Source organism: Coloeus monedula (assembly GCF_965178545.1).
Source record: "Coloeus monedula genome assembly, chromosome: 18".
Lineage (NCBI taxonomy): Eukaryota > Metazoa > Chordata > Aves > Passeriformes > Corvidae > Coloeus > Coloeus monedula.
This window is the reverse complement of record NC_138798.1, coordinates 16,227,319-16,244,723: the sequence shown is the minus strand read 5'-3', so window position 1 is coordinate 16,244,723 and position 17,405 is coordinate 16,227,319. Positions and strand designations below refer to the sequence as shown.

General features: G+C 49.8%; 2 protein-coding genes across 8 annotated transcripts in view; one reads left to right on the top strand and one right to left on the bottom strand.

The window, feature by feature from the left end:
• TAOK3 (TAO kinase 3) overlaps positions 1-13,143 on the top strand; it is a 74,152-nt gene extending 61,009 nt beyond the window's left edge. For all 7 annotated transcript variants that reach the window (XM_082293098.1, XM_082293097.1, XM_082293094.1 and 4 more), the window contains 7 exons: positions 6,009-6,245; positions 6,784-6,912; positions 7,603-7,806; positions 10,161-10,400; positions 11,504-11,716; positions 12,079-12,261; positions 12,361-13,143. In XM_082293098.1, the coding sequence (XP_082149224.1) occupies positions 6,009-6,245; positions 6,784-6,912; positions 7,603-7,806; positions 10,161-10,400; positions 11,504-11,716; positions 12,079-12,261; positions 12,361-12,522 (1,368 nt within the window). In that variant the 3' untranslated portion in view covers positions 12,523-13,143. The remainder of the gene's footprint in view (positions 1-6,008; positions 6,246-6,783; positions 6,913-7,602; positions 7,807-10,160; positions 10,401-11,503; positions 11,717-12,078; positions 12,262-12,360) is intronic.
• Positions 13,144-14,782: 1,639 nt separating this feature from the next.
• On the bottom strand, positions 14,783-17,175 carry PEBP1 (phosphatidylethanolamine binding protein 1). Its single transcript, XM_082293134.1, has 4 exons — positions 17,002-17,175; positions 16,562-16,671; positions 15,848-15,948; positions 14,783-15,591 (listed from the first exon to the last, which is right to left on the bottom strand). Exons 1-4 carry the CDS (start codon positions 17,134-17,136, stop codon positions 15,374-15,376), a joined length of 564 nt encoding a protein of 187 aa, XP_082149260.1. The 5' UTR covers positions 17,137-17,175; the 3' UTR covers positions 14,783-15,373.
• Positions 17,176-17,405: the final 230 nt, after the last annotated feature.

Here is a 17,405-nt window from a genome sequence, read left to right as displayed (position 1 = left end):
CTGTTGTCCCCATCATACACACATATCCTCTTCCCAGTGTAGAGGGAAGTTCCCAACACACCACCTGAGCACTCTAGGAGGTGTTGGTGTGTCCTTACTTCTGAGGTTATGTGGTGAGGCAGAAGTGTCCCTGTGTTTGCCACAGAAATATTTCATTGTGATGAGCTTTCCCATTAATAATCTTCCATTCCTGCCTCTTTGTGTTCCAAAATGGAAATCTAGGAGGAAAAAATAAAAGTTTAAACTCCATTGCACAGAATCTGGGTGTCAGTGCTTGTGTTGGAGCACTTTTTATCACTGTCACCCAGTGCCTGGATGATGTCACTGAGGAGAAGTGCTGAATGCTGCTGCTCCTCTGGCCAAGGGAGAACTTCTTCCTGCTTCCTTGTCCAGTGTTTGTGAGGAGGGCAAGGTCAGTCATGGAGCTGATACAGGGAGAAACACCTAAACATGCCTGGAATTTTTAGTGTGAACCCAGAAATTCAGGCTTTATTCATTTCTCCGTGTTAGTTTACTCTTTCAACAGCAGCTGGAAAAGATTCTTCCTATGTGAATGGGTGCTCAAGATCCCACAGTGGTTAGAAACAAGCAAACCAGCAAGCTTTGATGGTTCCCTACATCCTGGCTGCTGCCCATTTCTCAGCAGCTTGGAAGCATCTTCCTGGGCACAGAAATGTTGTGCAGTTGGGAGCATCAGGTGGCTTGTATTACAGAGAATCAAAAATGGGAGTTCTGGCCCCAAAATCAATAATATGGGATAATATTTGGATGCAAAAACTTCCTTTTATGAGATTTGCTGAAAACCACCCCCCAATATGAGATTGGGGCAGTGCTTTTAGAAGAAAAGCATCAAGTCTGGGGCTGGTCACTCCACAGCTGTTCCTGCTGGTGCAGTCCAGGATCTGGGGCCCTCAAGTCCTTGCTATTCTCCCATAGATCAGGATATTGCAGATGGAGGTAAGACTGGCATTCCTACAAGGAATCAAACGTACAAGCTGGATCTCTTTCCAAAAACAAGCTGAAGCAGTTTCAGGGAGTGCAGAGATCACAGAGGAACTTGTATTAGACAGCTGAACACTCCAGGTGACCCTGTGATTTTAAGAGATTTCTCTGCCCTGTTACTCTGCAAAAGCATCATGTGAATATGAAGGAAACTGGTCAGACCTCCAGAGAAAATAGTCAAATGAACTATCCACAAAGAAACAGGCTGTGGATATCCCTTTCCAGTCTTACAGTAGTGCTTTAATATTGCTGAGATTAAAGAAAATAATGAAAATGAGCAAATGTATGTAAGAAAGATGAAAGAGCTTAACTATTGTCATAATTCAATCAGCAGTTTTAGTAGTCATTTTTTTCCTGGACCACCTTTCTCTTTAATCAGTTTTGTGTGGTAACAGTAACCATCACTCACCTGGAACAGTGGTGGAAAATACCCTGCATATTTCTGCCGCTGGAGTAAAAGTTGCCATCTGAATTGGAGACCAGGCACCTACATCTCCATATTTCACAGATTATCAGTGATCCATAAATTAAAAGTTACAACCAGAAATCTCTTGAAGCTCAGCAAGGTGGTGTTTGAAAAGAAGGGCAGAGGGCATGTTGATGAGACTACACCTCTCCACATTTTCAAGGGAAAGCTGTTTTTTGAATCTCTTCAGAGATGCATTGATCTGCACTTCTGGGTGTCTTTTAAGCTTGACCCCTTAGGTCCCCTCTGCCTCATGCATCTCCTCAACAGCTGCTTTTACAGTTTTCAAAGGCAATGATCGAGTAGTTAAAACTTCATAGAATGCCAGAATGGGTTGGGTTGGAAAGGATCTTAAAGCTCATCTCATTCCACCCCCTGCCATGGATGGGGACACCTTCCATTAGCCCAGGCTGCTCCAAGCCCTGTCCAGCCTGGCCTTGGACACTTCCAGGGATCCAGGGGCAGCCACAGCTTCTCTGGGTACCCTGTGCCAGGGCCTCCCCACCCTCAGGGGAAAGGATTCATTCCTCACATCTGTGACATCTCATTTCATAGTAAGATCAGACAGTGAGGACTCTATCAAAGGCCTTGGTGTTCTCTTTGAAATCCAAATGCCAGTGAAAGAACTGTGTGATCTCATCTGGGGCCTGCAGAGCCAAGCGTATGTGTCCATGTGAGCAGGATTCCCTGGATGTGACCAAAAAAATGGCACCAGGGCAGCCTGGCTCCACAACCAGGTACCTTCACATGGAGCTGTTCCCTTGCACCCTCTTCTGCTGAAGCACTGATGCTTTATTCCAGAGGGTTGAGTTTCTCTCAATGGACTCATCTGGCTGCTGCCTTTGTAGACCTTTCTTCTAAAACTTTGGACTTGTTCTTTCTCATCTCCTCTTGCTCTGAGAAGCAGCTGGCAGGGTCTTGCTCAGAGCTCTGCTTCCTCCAGCATAGAGGAGCTCAGTATTTTGGTTATTGAGAAGTGAGAATTCCTGTCCTTTAGGAGTGGGTTCAGCATCTTGGATAAACAATGTAAAAGGGAACTCTAAACAGCTGCTGGTTTGGAGGAGAAGTTGTGAGCTTAACTTCCTTATGTAAAGCTAAAATCTTGGAGGGGTGAAAGAAAGTTTGGATTTTATGGCAAGTGAACTGCCTGTGGGAGTAGGTTGGAAAAGACGTCTCTGTTCTCAGTTCTGTGTGTGCCAAAGATAGAGAGAGATAAGAAACTGAGAAAATGTCATACCTTAATAAAAGCTGTTCTGGTTTATACAGGTTTTTGGTTCTCCTGATGACCTGATTGTTCTATGCTGCAGGGAGAGCTCCAGGAAACTGCAGCTTTCTGGTGTGAAGGATCCTGACATTTCCTTCTTATGTGGAGAACAGATTTTGTAGTTATCACCTTTTCTCCCATGATAATCTATGGGGTTATGTTTGTGGACTTCCTCCTGAGGGGCAGGTCCAATCTCTATTCTCTGTGACCAGGGACAGGACCCAGGGAATGGCTGGAGCTGTGTCAGGGAAGGGGTGGGATGGAGAGCAGGGAAAGGTTCTTCCCCCAGAGGCTGCTGGGCACTGCCCAGGCTCCCCAGGGAATGGGCACGGCCCCGAGGCTGCCAGAGCTCCAGGAGCGTTTGGGCAGCGCTGCCAGGGGTGCCTGGGGTGGGGTTGCTGGGGTATCTGTGCAGGGCCAGGAGCTGGACTCATTGATCCCTGTGGGGCCCTTCCCACTCAGGGTATTTTAAATAGTACATGGAGTTCCAAGTGTCTTTGTCTGAGAACACCAGAAAGGTGATTACTGGAACATCCCCATATTTTTTTGTTAAAATGGTTGCTGGAGCTGCTCATTCATTAGGGGCTTAATCTTTAAGACCATAATCCTTTATTCATTCATAGTCTGAAGGACTTCTCTGGTACTGAACTGGGCATGTTCAGTAACTAATGTTCATTTTTTCCACATTTTCTCATCCCTGAGATCACCATATGCAGACTTTGTCTTCGAAGACAATCCTGAAGAGTGTTGGACTTGACTGGAGATTATGGTGATAAATGAAGTCTTTATCATGAGCTTGCTGGACACAGACTAAATCCACGAGATGTCCACCAAGACTGCTGCTCTCCTCTCTCATCTTTAGGATGAGACGCTACTTTTGTTTTCTTCTGACTTTTTAGTGTCTCATCTTCTGCTGTGACTGGAAGGCTTTATCAGCTAGGCTTGTAATTAGCAATTGCATCCTATTGTTAGGGATAAATATCCCAGATTTCATGGGAAATCTTTCCAAGATGGAGTTCTTATAATGATAACGCTGAGCAAAATTGGAAATGGGGTACAGAGGAGCAGGGGAAAAAAACAAGGATAGAAGTTAATGAGTTTTGCTGTAAATAAAACAAGTGCACATTCTACATCTCATTACAGATCAGACCAAAGGAGACTGGCAAAGTTTCTGGAGGATCCTTAGATCCATTTTTTCTTAGGCTCTTGCTGTTTGCTTTGTTCTGCCAACGTCTGGGAACGGAGTGTGCTGTGCAGAACATCCCATTGCTCATAAAAGGGCCAGGCCCCAAAAATAGCACATCCAGGAAGATCCTGTACTGCTGGTGGCTCCCAGGTCTCCATCTCTCTTCAAGTGCCTCACCAAGGCCGTTCTCTCCCAGCTGGATGTCACTTAGCATTGTCAGTGGCATGTGTGAAGTGTTGGGGGTCTGCCTGTCTTACCTGGCATCTGTCTCTTATCATTAACTTGGATTCTCAGAGGACTTTTCCTTACCTGGAAGCTTCTGACAGGGATCTTACTCTTGCTGAACTTGACTGAAATGTGCAAGTTCCTACAAACACTTCCCAACTTCTTCCAAGTGTGGCTGTCCTTGCTACGCTTGGAAAAACCAAAAGCTTTTTGAACTGTAGCAGAACACAGAACACAGGGCTAACCCAGTGTTTGTGTTTCTGTGGTCATTCCTACAATCCCACATATTCCTGCTGGCTGCCTTAGATCTGTTTGGGTCTCAGGCATTTACAGGCTGCTCTGTTACACCAGTTGCTGAGGTGTGAGTACGTATTTAATCCAGCCAACTCCAAAATAACAACCTCGTAGTGGATACTCAGCGTCACTAAAGTGACCAGCCCGAGTATGACAGTGCTGTGGGCAGGATGGTTTTTCGGTTCCTTTGCAGTCAGGTGCTTCCTTGGCTTTGGGAGGCTCTTCCTAAGTTCCTCTCCACACTCCTCCCAAGTGTTGGGAGTTATTTGAGCCAAGACAGGTGGCACCTGCTGCCTGCCTTGGGTGACCTCAATCAGGGTGTTAATCTGTTGATTTTGGAGCTCTGACTTGGTCGTGGCTTCCTGTCACCTCCCAGCCCTGGAACCAGCAAGTGCACTGGGATGGCTGCTCCCTAAAGCATCTGCTCTTCTGTTGAACCTGAACCTTTCCAGCTCTGAAGGTGCATCCCATCCTACATCTGAACTTTGAACATCTCCACAAAACTGCCTTCAAATGACAGCAGCTCTGTAGTAGGAGTCAGATTTTTGGGCTACTGTGGAGGAATCCATCAGGAAGGCTCTTTCAGGCTGCAGGAGGGACTCATAAAAGGGTTCATAAAGCTTCAGTGATCACCTTCAGAGGACTTAAGTGTGAAAGCAAAGGTCCCCTTGCACAGAATCAGGGGCTGCTGTTCCACGCATGTACCAAGTTTTTGGTTCTCAGGTCATATAAATGATCAGCAGATCATCATAAGTGAAGTTCCTGAGACTGTCTTTAAAAAAATTGAAATCAGTCTTGGGCACTTTTCTTCTTTTGAAATGGAAGCATCACCATTTGCATTTTCTTCTGAACATTTTTGGCACAGCTTGTTGTGGTTTTTTTTTTCCTTCCTTTCACATGGATACACTTGGGCATGGCAATGAATGTGGAACTTGTGAGTTTGTTTCAGTTGAGCAGGTTTTAAAATCTGCTTAGACCATCTGATCAATCTTGTTGAGAGCACACAGTTCCAGAACAGCATTCACTTGTTAGAAAACTTTCAATTCTGAGAGGGAATGAGCTCAGTCTGCCATCATCTTGAATTTTAAGGGGAAATTTTGAAGGAGGATCCTCGTAGCAGAAAATATATGTTGAGGGATTGAATTGGCATGGGGATGACTTGAGGAGGAAGGAAAGAATGGGTGGGTTGGGGGCGTTGTGGATGCATCTTGGGAGTCCATGTCACCCTGAGGATCTGAGTCCTGTGTCTGAAGAAGGGTGTCCATCAGCCACCTTTGTTTCCAGATCTCCTCCAGTGTGTCCTGGAGTGATAGGTAACCAGTCGCTTCCTTTATTTGTAACACATTTTCTGCTCTGTTACTGAAAACACATAAAAGTCTCAGGAAGAGGTGGGGGCTAAAAGTTAGGAGAGAGAGAAACCTTGTGCCTTTGTGAACTGAAACAGCAGCACCTGCGGCAGCTGATTCCTGAGAGCAGAGCAGGGCCTGGGTTATGGGTGAGCAGCCAGCACGGAGACAGCTTGTGTGGGAAGGAAGGCCATGGAGCACTTGTTGCCCTGTTCCTGACCGCAGGTTACAAGACAGATCCATGAGCATGAGCAGGAGAACGAGCTGCGGGAACAGATGTCAGGATATAAGCGGATGCGGCGCCAGCACCAGAAGCAGCTGATCGCCCTGGAGAACAAGTTGAAGGCCGAGATGGACGAGCACCGCCTCAAGCTGCAGAAGGAGGTGGAGACACATGCCAACAACTCGTCCATTGAGCTGGAGAAGCTGGCCAAGAAGCAAGTGGCTGTGATGGAGAAGGAGGTGAGTGCAGGGAGCTGTCCCTGAGGATCCGAGGGACAAGAGAATCCAGGTCTCCAAGGGGAGCTGTGGGAGTTGCTGCTCAAACGCATAGTCTGAGGTGCACCTTGTGCTCCCTGTCCTTGGCCAGAGCTGCCTCAGGTCACCCTTCTGGATGTGGGCAGTCCATTGGCATCCACCAGTGCACAGCTGGGTAAAAGAGGCTGTGGGAGCTTTATCTCACAGCTAAGGAGGTGACAAAGCCATCAGTCTAAAAATCAGTACGTTGATCCCTATAGTGAACTAGTGGGGTTGTGCCCTCTGGGGTGGTTTTGGTGGGGAAATAAGCACAAGGAAGCCCTCAGATTTATGTGAGCATTTTCTGTGCAAGTAGCTTTCCTGTGGCTGAGTGCTCATGGCATTGTCTAGCACAGTCACCAAAATGACTGACCAAAAATCACAACACTGATTTGTGCTGGATTTTGCACCTGCTCATTCACCCTTTTTTTGGTTGTTGTTTTTTTTGTTTTGTTTTGTTTTTCCCCTCCTCTCTACATTGCAGGCAAAGGCAGCTGCAGCAGATGAAAAGAAATTCCAGCAACAGATTTTGGCTCAGCAAAAGAAAGACCTGGCGACCTTTTTAGAAAGTCAGAAGAAACAATACAAGCTTTGCAAGGAAAAGATTAAAGAGGCAAGAAATTCTCATTTTCAGGGCTGAAGGGATGTGGAATGAACGCGAACCAGTCTTTTGTTTTGATAAACTTGGACCAGCCCAGGGGTTTAAGGGATCCTGTCAGGCTTGGAAGCAAATTTGGATTCTCAGCAAGTAAACTTCCAGAACAATTTGTGAGGGTGGCTACAGGTGCCTTCACAATTTGCTGTAGAGCAGAATCTTTGAAACCAAGGGTGATGAGGGAAAATGGGACTTCACAGAGAGTTCTTCTTCCCCTTTCTCCTCATCTGTTTTCTTTTTCTAAGTAATCAGAGCAGCCATTCAATGTCCCTTGACTAAAAGCCCTGTGATCACTTACATAAATTAGGAAGAGAAGTAACTTCATATGTAGCTTATCTGTGCCAAAATGCACTACTTCAGTAGTGTCTCCACGACATTGCAAAAATAATTTGCTGTTAAGAAGGTAAAGGTGAGAAAATGATTATCAAGGAACTCAGTGGCCACTTTTCTTCCTACTCTTGGTGTGGGTCCTGGTACAGCTGTAGGGGCAGCACGGCTGGGCATGGCCAGGTGATAGGTCTGGTTCTGTTGGTTTTGTAGTAGGGTTTTGGTGTCCTTTCATGAACTGAATGGCAGAGGAGGAGCCAGGAAGGTCCCCAAGTCCTGTGTCACTGTGGTGCTAAGGGAAGCCTTGTTCTGACCCTGCAGGAAATGAATGAGGACCACAGCACGCCCAAGAAAGAGAAGCAAGAAAGGATATCCAAACACAAAGAGAACCTGCAGCACACACAGGCTGAAGAGGAGGCCCAACTTCTCACCCAGCAGAGACTCTACTACGACAAAAACTGCCGTTTCTTCAAGAGAAAAACGATGATCAAGAGGCACGAGATGGAGCAGCAGAACATTCGGGAAGTATGGCATTCCTCACTTCCTCTCCCAGTGTTTCTTTAGCTGCTTTAGCTTTGTGTCTTGGCTGAAGTTAGGTCTTCGTGTTTCTAGTTGCTAAATAGAACTGAGAAAAACATAACAAAAAAGTTTTGGGAAGTGGTCTTCCATGCAGCTGTGGCTGCTTTGATCAGTTGAGGGATGGCATTGTTGACTGCAGACACAAACACCCTGTGGACCACCCCCTCTGGGCTTGCTGCTTCATCCCAGTTTCTGAAGTGTTGGATTTGGGGGATCCTGCCCCGGTTTGGGCTGTGGTGAGGGGCCAGGAAGAGCTGTGGGATGTGGATGTGGGTTGTCAAGGAGCAGCTTTTCACATCCTGCTTCCCCTCGTTGGTTTTTGCCCCTTGCCTCAGGGCTGCCTGTGGTCAAACACCACTTTGGAGAAAAGAGTTTCCACTTGGAGATGTTTCTGTGGTCATCACTGTAGTATCTGAATTCTTGCTTGATGTTATTTTTGGATAAAGACTGGCAGATGAGAGGGTGTTTTAGTGAAAGCTGAGTGAGGAGTGGTCAAAAATTTCCAATTCTACTTGGCCTGCTACCCTCAGGTTTTCTAGCATATTTTGTACTTGTTCAGAGCTTTGCTGCCCTTGAGTCCAGATGTGGCTGGGGCTGCTCAGCTGCTTTGCTGAGATCCAGATATCTCAACCCAGGCACCCTGAAAACGATTGACTCCAAAAAATCAGATTTGAGCACCCTTATCACAGCATGTCAGCTCTGTGGCAGAGTTCAGTTACCTAGCATGGCATTTAACCAGGAACACACCTGACCTCCTGCATTTAAGCTCTTACGAGAGACCTAATTTTCAGAATGATCTGAGTTTTTATTTCCTGAAAATTACGTCCCTACTAACTCAAATGTTCCAGTACTAACTACTTGGATCACTGAAGTAAATAACACTTTCAAAATGTGTTTTCCATGATATTTTAACTAACCACAGAGGTTGTTTTTGTGCAAGCGGAAAGTGTTTGAGGGAAGTGAAGTGAATTTGTGTTCATGCTGTGTGTGATCTAAAATCAGGTGTGGAATGGGCTCAGGAGAAGCTGGCTGAGCTATCCTGGATGAAAGCACATGGGCCACAACTCCTGCCTGGTCAGTGTCCCACCTGCCTTTGTGCCAAGTGGGCAGTGATTTTGGCACACCAGTACATCTAATTTTTAATCTTGGCTGTCAGGGGTCAAGTCTTGCTTAAATCTAAACACATGCTACACCCTTATGGCCAAGAGGGCAGAGAGAAACTCTGGCCCCGTTTCCTTCCCCATCCTCTCAGCTCAAACCTGTCCCAGGTGTAGCAGCCACAAGGGCTGAAGTTTGCAGGTGCTCCTGTTGAGAGTTACAACAGCATTACCACGTGTGAGCAGCAGCTCAGAATAATTAACATCTTTTTGCTTCTCCTGCAGAAACTCGTTAGGCTGAGGCAGCACTGGGCTCTCCCTGTGCTGAGTGCAGCGTGGGGTGGGGCAGCCCTGCTGTGCCTGGCTGATCCGGCACAGGGCACAGCGGTGAGGCTGTAACCTGAGCCTGGATCTGGGATGCACCAGCACCATCTGTGCCGGGGTACAGCTGGAGTCAGCTCTGTGCTCGACAGGGTGTGGCTGACACCTGGAGACACAAATATTTGCAATAATTAGGGAGAGAACTGGTGTCTTCCCCTTCCTGGGCTTGTAGCTTAGAGAAGGTTATCCCGGACTGTGGACACCCTGTGCAGCACCTCTTGGTGAACGCGCAAAACTCTGTGAGCCTCGGGCTCCAGCCTCATTTTAAAAACATGCTGCACCTTGGGACAGATCCCACCTGGACAATTCATTTTCTCACCTGAGGTGGTGTTAGAGCCATTGACCTCTGCTATGGCCACTCTAGTGCAGGTGACTGGGGAGGAGCTCATTCTCAGTGCCTGTCAGGGGCACAGGGGAATTTAAACCAGACAGGAGCCCCCGATTCTGTCGGTCACTCCAGCCGTGAGCACCCTGGGATGTATTCACTGAAAGCTGCTGCGAGTTTCAGCGGGCACAGAGGGCTTGTGTGGGGTCCTAGTGCCACCTGCTGGGGACTCCTGGGGCCATCCCAGAGCTGCCAGAGGAGCAGGGGATGGATAGATGGATGGATTGGAGGGATGGGTGGAGGCATGGATAGATGGATGGTCGGTCGGTCACTAGGTGGTCACTCTTAGCATCCCCATGGTGCTGCTGGGTTCGTGTTTTCCTGTGACTGGTGAAGTCCCTGGTGTTGTGTAGAGGAATGAGCAGGACCCTCAGCCTCGTGAGCTCGACTCCTCCAGGCAGGGATTCCCCCTCCTCAGCTGTGTGTGTCTGGCACAGGAGCTGAACAAGAAGCGGACGCAGAAGGAGATGGAGCACGCGATGCTGATCCGGCACGACGAGTCCACACGGGAGCTGGAGTACCGGCAGCTGCACACGCTGCAGAAGCTGCGCATGGACCTCATCCGGCTGCAGCACCAGACTGAGCTCGAGAACCAGCTGGAGTACAACAAGCGGCGGGAGCGGGAGCTGCACAGGAAGCATTTCATGGAGCTCCGGCAGCAACCAAAGAACCTGAAGGTGCTGCAAGCTTTCCTTCCTCCTCCTCTAGCCTGTGACCTCCTGTCCATGTCTCTTCCATGCAGCACCGTGCTGTGGGACCACTGCTCTCCACACCCTATGCTCTCCTTGCATCCCCTCCCTTTGCACAGAGCAGCTCTGGATAAGGGAAGTTGTGGGCTGGGGTAGCCCAGAGCTCACAGAGAGTTTTTAAAGTGCTGTGCTAATTGAGGTTGTTGGGAAAAATAGTCCAGTCCTAAGCAAAGTGGTACAGAACGTGTTTCTGACAAGCCATGTGTTGTTCAGGCCCTTGCTGGTGTCAGCTTGGAATGATGAGGAGTTGGGTGCTGCTTTCAGCACCAGAGAGAAGACAGAGCACAGGGGTGTGCTGAGCTCCGTGCACTGCCCCAGTGTTGTTACAGACCCCTGAGCTGCTCTCTGCAGGAGAAGCCTGTTCCTCCTCCCAGTGTCAGCGAATCATGGAATATCCTGAGTGGGAAGGGCCCCACAAGGATCATTGAGTCTGAATCCTGGCCCTGCACAGACACCCTGGCAATCCCACCCTGTGCCTGAGAGCATTGTCCAAATACTCCTGGAGCTCTGGCAGCCTCGGGCCGTGCCCATTCTTCCCCTTCTGGGGGGAAGAACCTTTCCCTAATCTCCAGCCTCAACCTCCCTGACACAGCTCCAGCCATTCTCTGGAGTTCTGTCCCTGGTCATCAGAGAGAAGGCACATTGCTGTCACTCTGTCACACCATCACTAGTTCTCAGATCTATAGCCTCCACATAGTGCAATGTTGAGGTGGGAAGGAAATGGAAGGGGAATGATGCTGTGAAAAAGCAAATACGTTTTGGGAGGCAGATGATGGGCTGGGTGATCTGCAGGAAGCAGGGGCAGAGGGTGGAAGTGCCCTGGGCTGAGGAGGGCAGAGAGTGGGTCCTTTTCCTCCTGGCCAGGCTGCAGCAGGGCCTGAGCTGATGCTGCTGGTTCATCCCTGTGGGAAGCACATGAAGGGGAGCACAGGGGAACTGTGGTTCCCAGCACCCCCCACCCATGTGGACATACCACAACCTCTCCATTCCCAAAGCCCTTCGCGCTCTTCATGTCGTTCCTTCCTTGGCAGGCTATGGAAATGCAGATCAAAAAGCAGTTCCAAGACACATGCAAAGTGCAAACTAAGCAGTACAAAGCACTGAAGAATCACCAGCTGGAAGTAACTCCAAAGAGTGAGCACAAGACAATTCTGAAGAGCCTGAAGGACGAGCAGACGCGGAAGCTCGCCATCCTGGCCGAGCAGTACGAGCAGAGCATCAACGAGATGATGGCCTCGCAGGCGGTACGTGCAGGGGGCTCAGGGGGCTCTGGGGCCTGGCAGCACCCTGGGAGGGGTGCTTCTCCCGCCATTGAATTACAAAAACTGTTTAATTAACACATCAGGTGGCACTTTGCCTCTTGTATTAAGTGTCCTGCGGAACATGCATCTTTCCCCTGCTCCCCTCACGTGCTGGGGTTTAGAATTGGATCTTCTGAGGCTCTGCCTCAGTGTGAGCAGAGAAGCTGCTGTTCATGAAGCCCTTCCTGCCTTCTCTCTGCCACCAACACCAGCGGCTTTGGGAAGAAAGAGTGGTGTGTCACTTGTGTCAGAGCAGAGGAATTCCCAGCGGGGGTTTGAGTGTTGTTTTCCCGATGCTCTCACAGCTCCGGCTGGATGAGGCCCAGGAAGCAGAATGCCAAGCCCTGAGACTGCAGCTCCAGCAGGAGATGGAGCTGCTCAACGCGTACCAGAGCAAAATTAAGATGCAGACAGAAGCACAGCATGAAAGGGAACTCCAAAAGCTGGAGCAACGGGTGTCACTGCGCAGGGCACACCTGGAACAGAAGGTACGTTCCAGAGGGGATTTTGGGGATACCTAGAGTTGGGCTGGGACACGGAGCAGGGGTGGAGCTTCGCTGGGAGGCTGCTGACTGTGCTCGTTTCAGATCGAAGAGGAGCTCGCCGCTCTCCAGAAGGAACGCAGCGAGAGGATCAAGTTTCTGTTGGAAAGGCAGGAGCGAGAGATTGAGACGTTTGACATGGAGAGCTTGCGGATGGGCTTTGGGAATTTGGTCACATTAGAATATCCCAAGGAGGACTATAGATGAGGTTAAATTTCTTTGCCATTTTAAAAAAAAACAACACAAAAAGCAAACAAAGTAAGGATAAAACTTGCAAACCCAACATTCCCCATGTTGACGGGCGTGCTCTCTCTCTTTCTGTCTCTCTTACTGACATCGTGTCGGACCAGTGCCTGTATATTCTTACTCCATCAGGGGCCCCTTTCCCCCGTCACGTCCCGGTGCAGGACAGCTCCTGGCAGTCTTTTCCATAGTATGTCACAGTATTGATGTCTCTGTGCAATGATTAAAAATGTTTCAGTGAAAACTTTGGAGACAATTTTAATGGAGAAAAAAAAAAAACATAAAAAAAAACCAACCCAAGTGGATGTATGTTGCTTTTGAGCAATCACTCATTTTACCACCAATCAATGAAAGTACAAGCAAAAAAATATTAATAATTAAAAGATATCTACGATCCCAGGGGGAGAGAGACTGAATCCGCAGCCTTACCTTAACTAGCTGCTGCATAATTTTATTTTATTTTTATTTTTTTGGTATTTATTCATCAGGAATAATTAAATAATAAAAAAAATTTTATTAAAGATTGAAAAAAATTTGATACATTTTACAGAAAAAAAAACCTTAAATCGTGCTGTACATATCAGTGGTGACATATTATTACTTTTTTGGGGGTGGGGAGGGGCGGGGCAATGACATGGTGATTTTTAGGAGAACCATGCCAGGGGCAGCAGGGATGAGCCCTGGCCCCTAGGCATATTCTTGATTGTATCATAAATCATTTTCTGCTGTCGCAGAGAATGTGAATACACTTAAATGAGCCCACAGGATCCCAGTAGCACAAATTGGGCTTTGTCAAATCGTGTATTTTGTGTATAGAAGGAATTTAAGGAGAGCTTTTACTTATTTTCATATTGTATTTTAACTGTTTCTCTGATCAAAAATTTTTTTACTTCTTTCCCCCGCTCCTGTCCCGCTCCAGCCACCCCCCACTCTCCAGTTCCGTTCCGGAGCTCAACACTGTCTGTTAGATCATCCCAGCCCTTTTCAGTTTTTCTTTTATTTGTTTTTTGGGGGTTTTTTTTTGTTCCTCCCCCAAGTCCACCCCCAACCCCATGATCTTGGACATAAATATTGCATTATTCACACTTTCAAACTGTGTATTTTCTTACAATAAAAAGAGGAAAAAAAAAAGGCTTTACTTCTTTTGCATGCACTTTAAAAAAAAACCAACAAAAAAAAAGGACAAAAAAACCAACAAAACAACAAAAACATTTTTCAGGTTCCAGGGAAGAGCATGAATAACTGTCAGAGCTTTTAATTATATTTGTAAATAAAAGTGTTCATCACAATGCCTGGCTGTGTCATTGCGGGAGGGGGGGCTCGTGGCCCAGCACCAGGTGCAAGGTGGGGACAGGACACATTCCCAGGTGTCCCATTCCCCAGGTGTCCCTCAGCCTCAGGGCCTGGTTCCAGAGCTGGTTTCCTGACAGTGGAGGTTTTTAGTGTAATGAATTTTTTATTTTGTTCATGCCTTCCTCCCAGCCCAAGCAGTCCCAGGATGGATCAGCCGCGTGAGCACTGCTCCAGCCTTAACTCTGGTGGGCCTTGGCCTGGAGTAGCTGGGGATGTTTTCCTGGAAAACCATCGATCCTGTTGAAATGTTTTAATGGCTGGGCTGAAGAACTGCCCCAGGGCAGCATGATCCACCTTTCTGAGTTATGGAATCCCCAGTTTTTACATGGCTGCTGCTGATTCCTGTTTGTCGGACCATTGTCATGGCAGAGCTTTGATACAGCAGCTTGAAAAAAAGGGGGAAGGCTCTTAATTCCGTGAAGTTGAATTGCATTGGCTTCACCTTTTATACATTTTTATAGCCATCAGGCTTGGTCAAAGGCTCATTTCTGCTCTAAGCACGTAGGAGACACCCCCAGGCCTGACTGCAAAGCTGCTGCAGGAGCAGGAAGCACCTGGGACCTGCAGCTAGGCTGGGAAGTGGCTTCAGGTCAGTACTGTTGGGGTGTCAGATCTACTGTGGCAATGTAGGGGCTCCTGTGGAAGGAAGGAGCCTCCACAGGTCTGGCAGTGTGGGGAGATCTCTTGGAAAGGAACTAAATGCTGGACATGATAGCTTTGAGCTGTGTCCCTCCAGCATCAGTGTGTCCCATGAATGGGGAGCCCTGGGCACAGGGTCCAGCCTTGTCTCCAGAGGACAGGAACCCTACACCACCACACTGCTCCCTGAGCATTGCCCTCATCCCCCAAGAAGACAACCAAGCACACCAAGTTCCTTGGGAAGCTTTTAATTGCACTGTGAGCAAAGAGCAGGTCACCACAGGACTGAACAAAAAAGTAGTCTCAGCTTTGAGTGGCAGCAGAGAACAGAAGGAAGTTCTCCAGGCCAGCCCCTGCCTCCCCCTCGAGCTGCACCTTCACTGCTGTAGTGAGGCACTGGTCAAATGTAGTACAAGGAAAGCAAAAAAAAAAAAGGGGAGGAAGTTTCCCTTAGACTGCACTCTCCTCTACCGGAAAAGGCAGTCTCCACAGCCAGCATCCACCCCAAAGTGGTTCTGTACCCACAGCCCTGCCACCTCAAGCCATCCCAAGACAGCAGAGACTCCCTGAATTGACACTAATTCACAAAGGCTTTTGCTTCCCTTAAGCAGGTCAGTTTTCTAGGGACACCCATCAGCAGCTCTCTAGCTAGGATACCACAGGCATCAGCACAGGCCTGGACACAGGGACACAGAGCAGGGACAGCGACAGGGTGACATTTCCAGCGGCCAGAGTGGGACAGTTGGGTTCAACTCATTAACGAAATGGAACTACAGTGCTGTGCCCCACCCATGGGTGCTGCAGTGCCCCACAGGCCCCGGCCCTACTTCCCCGAGAGCTGCTCGTAGAGCTTGGGCACGTAGTCATCCCACTCGGCCTGGTAGCAGGTGCCCGCCACTGGCGCCCCCAGCCCGTACTTGCTGCGGAAGGCGGCCACCTTGAACTTGCCACGCTTGTCCCCAGAGCGGTTGGACAGGACGGGCTCGTTGCAGGACAGCTGCTGGGGCTGCTCGTAGACCAGCCACACGTAGCGGTGCAGACCTGCACAGAGGGACAGAGGCAGGTGCTGAGGTGACCCCTGGAGATGGCTAAGGATGATGGAGATTAAGGCAACTTAGCAAGGATGCACTAGATAGGCTTGATCCCTGCTTGTGCTGGCTGTGGCTACTTGCAGCCCCCAGCAATCCTGCACAGATCGTTTCCACAGGCAGTTTCCTGCAGGTTTCCCCCCCACACACCCTTCTGCACTGGGTGGTGATCCATGTAGCACCACGGGGGAACTGCTGCAGGCACCAACCTGTTCCCTTGGGAGGCCCGGAGCCAACATAATCCGACATCACGGTCCCACTGCCCACATTGTTGCCTTTCATGTTGGTCACCAGGAAGTGATGCCACTCCCTGAAAGGAGAGGGCAAAGAATAATCAGACTGGCAGAACCCCAGGCAAAATCCTTTGTCACTCCAAGCTGCTGCGTTTCCATGAGGCTGTCAGCATAGGGCAAACAAACAGCTGCCACTCTTGGTTTGCCAAACCCAAAGAGCATCAGTCCCAGAGCAGGTACTGCTTCGCTGGGATGCACAGCCTGCCAAAACCAGCTCCATGTGGCTGCAGAAAACCCACAGCCTGACCTCTGAGAGTGGGTATTCCACACACTGCTGAGGCTGACTTGGGGAAGGTGAGCTGGTCCCAGATTTACGATTCTGCCACCAGCAAAGACCTAATTCCAATTCACGTGATTCCAATATCCATGTGATAAATTAGAGCAAGTAATAAATGCTGTGCTGCTCCAACTACAACAGACCTTTAAACACCCCTGGGAAAGGCAGCTGCTCCTCTTCAAGCTGTCCCTGGCTCAAGGAGTAATGCAAGGACACAGTTTCTGTGCCAAGCCACAGCCCCACAGCTGCACCTCAGGCAGAGCACAGTCCCACCTCCTCCTAAACCTCTGCTCAGCCCAAGAGGAATGCTCCATTTTCCCCAGGCAAGACACGGAGCTGCCCAGCCCCATTACCTGAACTTTGGATCCTTCCGACTGGGTGCATCAGGGTCTGTGAGAACCAGGGTGTAAAGCTTCTGGGGATCGCAGCCGTCCCACTCGATGCTGGTGGGGCGATGCTGGACCTGCAAAGATGACCACGTTAGCACTGGCCCCGCTGCCAGCGCCAGCCACCTGCCCTGCACACAGGGCCAGCATGACCTGCGCTGGCAGCGACACCCGAGGGGTTCCAGGCCATTCGTGCCAGCTCCCCCTGGCTGTGAGAGCCACGGGCCTTCTCTCCCGCGGCACGGCCGCCCCCGTACCAAGGGCGGCCCCAAAGCTCAGCCCCTCTCTCTCCCGCCGCACCCGGCGAAGCTCCGGCGGCGGCTGCCGGAGCGACCGCACAAGGAGCCCGACCGCATCCCGCCATTTTGCCGCGCCAACCCCCGCGCGCGGGGCCGGGCGCTGCTCACCTGAGTGGGCGTGAGCACCTTGCCCAGCTCGTCGATCTCCACGGAGCCATACTTGACCCGCAGTGGGTGCGCCGGCTTCTGCTCCACCTCGGCGAGGCTCAGCGGCCCGTCCCACTTCGCCAGGTCCACCGGCATAGCGACGTTTGCGGCAGCTGCGGCAGCTACGACAGCGGCGGCGGCTCCGCGCTGCCCGCCCCCCGCGCCCATTGGCGGAGGCGCCGCCTCGCTCCTCTCCCATTGGTGGAGACGCACCGCTGGCCGCCCTCGAGCCAGCTTTAGGGCGCCCCCAGGCGGGGCCGAGGGGGGCCGGCCGAGCTGCGGTTACCTGGGGCAGTACTGTCGCCCCTGCCGCTAATTAGGTTAATCAATAATTAATGTTCCAGGGCCCAGTTGGGAAGCCCTGT